Source organism: Seriola lalandi, unplaced genomic scaffold (assembly GCF_002814215.2).
Source record: "Seriola lalandi dorsalis isolate HSWRI2012SDOR001 ecotype SW California unplaced genomic scaffold, Sedor1 jcf7180002054957, whole genome shotgun sequence".
Lineage (NCBI taxonomy): Eukaryota > Metazoa > Chordata > Actinopteri > Carangiformes > Carangidae > Seriola > Seriola lalandi.
The window spans coordinates 332,563-339,336 of NW_019525508.1; the positions used below are offsets into that span (position 1 = coordinate 332,563).

A 6,774-nucleotide genomic window follows, 5' to 3' on the forward strand; every position below is an offset into this window, starting at 1 on the left:
GGGGGGGGGGGGGGGGGGGGGGTGCAGTGCTCTTCATTTCAAATGTCCTTGCTGTACACTGCAGCGTTCTCAGCGGTAAACACTCATGTGCAGTGAAAACATCCAAGCTTGCCAGTGCACATGAATGTAAACTAGAATGAGTATGGATGTACACAACACACACACACACACACACACACACACACACACACACAGACGGAGTCATCGGTGCGAAGCAGAACAAGGACTTTTAATCAGTCCTGAAATGGAGCTGGGGCGGACTGGGATGTTTGTTACTGTGCACTTATATATTTTATATTTATTTCATATAATGAATATTAAAACAATAAAACAGCATAAATAAATAATAACTGTATCTGCTACATTGGCCTTTTATATAGTTTATAGTCTGAATTATAAGATATTCTATAGAATATCAGCAGATCCATCTACTCATATTCAAATGTTTATCCTGCTCATGTGTAATAATAATAATAATAATAATAATAATAATAGAACACATCACAGTTCCTCTCACTCTTCTGAATCAGTGCTTAGGGGATATTAAACTGCAGAAAAGCATAAGAACACGTCTGAACAGTCGGTGTGAAGCGTGGCTAACGGGCCATTCACACATACAGATAAAAAGCTGTCTCTTATACACATCTAGCTCGACAGACTCACAAAGCGCCTGGCTTCACTACGAGAGTGAATCATGATCGCCAGCAGAAACAGAGAGGTTTCCACTCCTCCACCGTGGGAATGAATTTAAAACAAAATGGAGGAGAGGCTGATCAGTGTTGTCTCCAGCTTCACGACTCTCTGTGACGTCAAGAAGAACGACAAGTCGCTGCTGTTGTTGCTGTGTGGTAAATCACAAACCTGTACCTGTAAATCACTGAGAATGATGCAGCTTTTTTTGGCCTTTACGGCTCATGTTGGTCACGTGACGCAGCTCAGCCAATCAATGCCTCCAACCAGTGACACACACAACAAACGAAATAAGTGTGGGAAGTTTGATATAAGAGCAAAAGAAAGTGAAATGCAGGTGTTGAGACTGACAGAAACTGAAGCTACACTTTATTTAAGATGCACAAAGTTTATGTTTAAGTTATTTATAATCCCTCCAGTTCATCTGTTATTATACTGACCTGTAGACATACTATAAATAACACACGGGGATATGCGACAGCACAGTTTTATATTCTACATTTATTTCACAAAGACAACCTGCCGGTGAAACACGCACTTACATTTCCGTTATCACAGTTTTCTGACCTTCCTTTACTCCGGCTCTGTTTGTACGCCGATATCATTCATGCACATATTTACTGATACTAAGGTACGAACCTGCAGCCAGAGTTTATCGTGCTGAGACCATTTCCCTCCGGCGGTACACTGAAACGTGGCGTTCTGCCCCACGTTCACCTCCACGTTCTGCAGACGCAGGAAGTGAGGCGCTTTACCTGCAACACACACACACACACACACAGGAGAATGAGGAGATGAACAGACACCCCACACGCACACAGTGTTTCTCATGCGATGAGTCATTTTTATAATGTGGTATATATGGTCTGGAAAGAGGAAGAGAAGCAGGTCGTCTGGGTTTGTTTAACGTGTCATCATGTGTTAAACACACAGTCTGTAATAATAACACAATAACAAAAGACGGCGTTAGATCACGGAGTGTCGTCTCGACCACCACTGCCATAAACTCCACCTGGGTTTGGATTCCTTCAGTGTCAGTGGTTCAGGAAATCAAACAGACCCGGTGATTCTAAAAAACACTGAATACAAGTCAGTTTTGACGAAATGATCATAGAGGATATGATGTCATTGACAGGCGACCAATGAAACGTTACCACGATAAGAATCACAGATTTCTCTGGTTTGAGAATTGATGGAAACATTTGGGAAAATGTAAAAACACAACTCAACAACATATTGAACATATATCTAGTTGTTGTTACACGTTTTAATGTGGAAAAGTTTCAGATTAGAACTTTAAAGACACCGGCAGACAGCCGACAGACCGCTGACAGACTGCCGACAGACCGCCGACTGACCGCCGACTGACAGCCGACAGACAGCCGTCAGACAGCCGTCAGACCGCCGACTGACTGCCGACAGACCGCCGACAGACCGCCGACAGACTGCCGACTGACAGCCGACAGACAGCCGTCAGACCGCCGTCTGACAGCCGACAGACCGCCGACTGACAGCCGACAGACCGCCGACTGACACCATCTTGTCATTAAGACGCAGTAAATTCACAGCAGATTATAAGAGCAGATGCAGCTGGTGATAAGGAACAACACAACAACAGTAATACAGTTCAAACTGGAGTGAGACAGACAGAGAGACAGACAGAGACAGACACACAGGGAGACAGACAGACAGACAGAGAGACAGACAGACAGATACACAGACAGACAGACAGACAGACAGAGAGACAGAGAGACAGACAGAGACAGACACACAGACAGACAGACAGACAGACAGACAGACAGACAGACAGACAGACACACAGACAGACAGACAGACAGACAGAGAGACAGACAGACAGGGAGACAGACAGACAGAGACAGACAGACAGACAGAGAGACAGACAGACAGACAGACAGAGAGACAGACAGACAGACACACAGACAGACAGACAGACAGACAGAGACAGACAGACAGACAGACAGACAGGGAGACAGACAGGGAGACAGACAGACAGAGACAGACAGACAGACAGACAGACAGACAGACAGACAGACAGACAGACAGACAGACAGACAGACAGACAGACAGAGAGACAGACAGACAGGGAGACGGTGGGTGACTTTGGCCTGGCATTGAGAGCAGCCTGCGACTGGTTAATTTCATTTGGCCCGTCTGCAGACAGAGATAAGCCTGACGACTCGGCATCGATCATTTAACAACGATAATTCGCACTGACGCTAATGGTCAGCTTGTTGCAAATGACAAGAATTCAGATATGAAGGTTGTGTTTTTGAGTAACCTCTCTTCTCTCTTTCTCTCCTCCCTCTCTTTTCATCATTTTGTTTTGTTTTTTGTTTTGTTTTGTCTTTCCTCCGTTGTGAATACCTCGACTCTCTTCCTCTCTCGACTCTCCCGCTTTGACTAATCTGATTAGTGACTGGCACAGATGAGCGTCGTCGTCTGTGCCAGCCTTAAAACTAAAAAAATTAAAAAAGAGACAGAAATAAAGAAGTTAGAAGAAAGAAGAGGGAAGAGAAAAACTAAATGTGTTAGCTTGTTTGCATTCTTCCAAATTAAAACAAGAAGAGCTTCTGGTGTTTTATTGTGCTGCTCTAAATTATGTAGCAGCATTTAGAACAACTCTCCCCTGTAGTTCTTAAAACAAGACTCATTATCTGAGAGACACAAGAACCGAGTTTCGTTGTACTAAAACATAATGCAACACACACACACACACACACAACACACGACACAGTGGGAGTGTGAGCGGGGAGGCGGCCGCAGAGTGTTGCGGTAAGCAGTTCGCAGTTTTGTGAAGCCAAGTGTTTCTGTCAGACTTGACTGATGAAGACCCTGAGTTTGGACCTTCATCCCCTGCTCCTCTGCAATCTGTCTGCCGGCCTCACAATCTGTCCTGTACGCAGCATTTTGTGTGTCTGTGTGTGTGTGTGTGTGTCTAAGTGTGAGATAGCTGTAAAACAGATGACGCTCAGTGGGGGGGGGGGGCTACAGTCGTACGGGGTCAACCATTACAACACACACACACACACACATACACAGTCACTTACGGCAGGGGTGAGCCAGAACACGTATGTCGTCGATGGCAATGAAACCCGGATGGCCTTGGACTGAAACTGCTTCGAATATTACCTGAGGAAGGAAAGAAAGAAAGAAAGAAAGAAAGAAAGAAAGAAAGACTTTGAGCCACAGTTTTCTGTAAAAAATCGTTCTTTCTTCCACAAACTGCAACATCTTGACGCCCCTGCGAAGCTCATATGGAAACCCCAGGGGAATTTTCCACTAAAAGTCAGCAACTTTTCTTCTTTTCACTTCATCCCTTCATGCTCCTGTCTCCATCCTTATGCCAACCACATATGCCGTTCCTCTCCTCCTCACCGCATCCTCCTTTTCTTTTTCAATCACACCTCCTCCTCCCTCCCACCATTCTTGATCTCCTCCTGTTCCCCTCTCTGTTTCTTTCTCTCCTTCCCTCTCCTCGTCTCCATTTTGCCTTTTTCTTGTAATTGCTCTTTTGTTTCTTTCTCCGTCACATCGCTCCTCTGTTTTCTCCATTTTTACATTTTCTTTGCACTCACTCTCGGGGGGTGACAGGCAGTCAGCAGAGCTGTCAAGGGGCCGTGCACTCCTGACCCACACATATAAACACACACACACACACACACACACACACACACACACACACACACACACACACACACACACACACACCTCTGTGCTGTACTTGTCAGGATCCTCAACAGTATAAGCTGTGACTCGGTCTGAATACTAAAGACTTCTGGGAAGACTTTTCTCTCCTCCTTCCCTACAAAAATAAATCCCCCTCTCTGACATGCATGTCAAGTTTCTAGAAGACGCTTCACAAAGACACTGGAAAAGCTTTTTTTTTCAGTGCAACAGCATTTTGACAGTTAATTTTTGAAAGTGAAAGTATCTCATATAATTTTTTTGATTCCGACTTGACCCAGATTTGAATAAAATGTAGTTTATTTACAGTAGTTCATTTTGAAATGTTTAAAATTCTTCTCTTGAAGCTTTTTTTTTCTTACTTGTTTTGATAACGATGTCAGGTGTCTCCCCCAAAATATGAATTAAATTAGTAACCTTGCGGTAATCATGGTGGCACAGTGGTCTAAGAGGCATGTACCGTCTTGGGATCAAATCCAGCATGCAGTGGCGATGCTACAATTTACAGACGTCCCCTAAACACATCATGTGCAAACTAATAATACACGCTACAATTTACAGATGTCTCCTAAACGCCTCACATGCTACAATTGTGTATGTTGTGCTCTCTTCCATCGTCACAGCTTCAGTCTCTACGTCGACTGCTTGCTTTAAAGGTCTAGCAGTGATTTTGTTCAGTAGATTTAAAAAAACAAAAACATCTTGCAGTTCAGGCTGTGTTTACATGTACACAGACCAGCAAATTAAGAAACACATGTCATGAAAAATGTGAGAAATTTCGTGTTTATCATGTAAATATGTGTCAAAAACGTGAAAATATGTTCTTTACTTCAGTTATAGTGCAAATGCACCTGAAAACACATCACAAAATGCACCTGCAGATGTGTAACGCACTATAACCCCCTGCAACGTACTGTGTATTTGAGATGCAGAAAATTTAGCTGGTTCAAAAGAAATGTTTGTTGCTGCCTTCACAGTGGTCTGTACTTTACAATCACAATGTTTTGTCCTTTTCAGAAAAATAAAGTGTCATTTCTCGGCGGGAGATGACTCCTCATTAAGGAGGGGAAACACACACACACACACACACATTTCAGTCACTTTGTGTCTCAGGTCTGTGTGTGCGCGACACATGGGTGCCTTAATTTACCGAACACAGCTCAGTCATTAGGTAAAACACAGTGGCTTTTGTGCTACTTCAATAAAACAACTCAGCAGGGCACGTCTCTGAACACACACACACACAAATTGAGATTCACTAAATAGTTTTTTAGTTTTGAGTTTGAATGTTAAAAGAATAGGAGGCCTGTTGGTCGTCTTAACACCTGATGAAATTCAATCCAACTTCAGCTTCAATCTATTTCAGATCTCACTGTACGTAATCTTTACTAACAAAAAAACAACAGGGATGGACGCAAATAATTAGATTTAGCTTTGTAGCTGCTACTATCAGTCGGCCCACAGTGCATGCTAAAGATTTAGCACGTAGCATCATAGTCAGCTGGTGTGAAGACAGATTCATTATGAAAACAAAGGATCCTCAGATTTGGTGTACAGTATTAATGATGCATTAAACAGTGTTTATGGCGATATTGTTAATTAAATATTGATTCAAATTACCTACAGCTAACTGTGCAGCTAGCTTTTCAGCTAACCGTGCAGCTAGCTGCCTTACATGCCAGACAAAGAAAGGAGTGATTTGTGATTAAAATGAAACATTAACAAACCAAAGAGAGACAAATATTTTTAAGAGGTAAAAGTCTATGTTCGACTTACATTTTAATTCTGTGTCGACATGTTTCTGCAAACTAGTTAAGAGACTGTTTGCTAACATGTTAGCTAAATGCTCATTTCTGAAGCTGCGTCTCAATTCAGGGGGAAGGACGCGGCCTACGAAGGTGTGGAATCCGCCTTATCCTCTTTTTGAGTAGTCTTAGTAGTTTGGTCCATGAAGGATCCACCCATAGGACCCTTCAGGGCCACCAAGCTACAATGCTAACATTGCTAGCAGTAGATCGCTAACAAACAATGTTTTTCTTAATAATCTTGGTAGCTGAATGCTGGTATCTCACCAAACAAAGAGGCTGTCTGGTTTCCCGGCCTGGTTTCAATGTGAGGGCAATTTATTATTGTACAGTTTGGGAAATTCAGAAACTCTAGGAGGATAAGGTTTATTTTTTTTCATGCAGCAGTCAAGAGTGATTTCTTAAGAAAACATCTGAAAAGCAAAAATAAAAATAAATATAATAAAATGAAATAAAATCATTCTTATTTTACCTTCCACACATCAACCGCCAGAAACAAATGCAGACGGCTCTTCGCTTGACTGACCTCAAGCTTCCTGTCTATAAGTTAAATATTTGATTTTCTTTTTTTTTT

The 6,774-nt window shown here is 42.6% G+C and overlaps 1 protein-coding gene across 1 annotated transcript in view; it reads right to left on the bottom strand.

Annotated features, from left to right (window-relative positions):
* The window catches only part of ptprt (protein tyrosine phosphatase receptor type T), a 314,644-nt gene that overhangs the window by 227,849 nt on the left and 80,021 nt on the right, over positions 1–6,774 (bottom strand). The window contains exons 5-6 of the mRNA XM_087170691.1: positions 3,759–3,840; positions 1,330–1,445 (exon numbers count right to left, since the gene is read on the bottom strand). Of these exons, the coding sequence (XP_087026817.1) occupies positions 1,330–1,445; positions 3,759–3,840 (198 nt within the window). The remainder of the gene's footprint in view (positions 1–1,329; positions 1,446–3,758; positions 3,841–6,774) is intronic.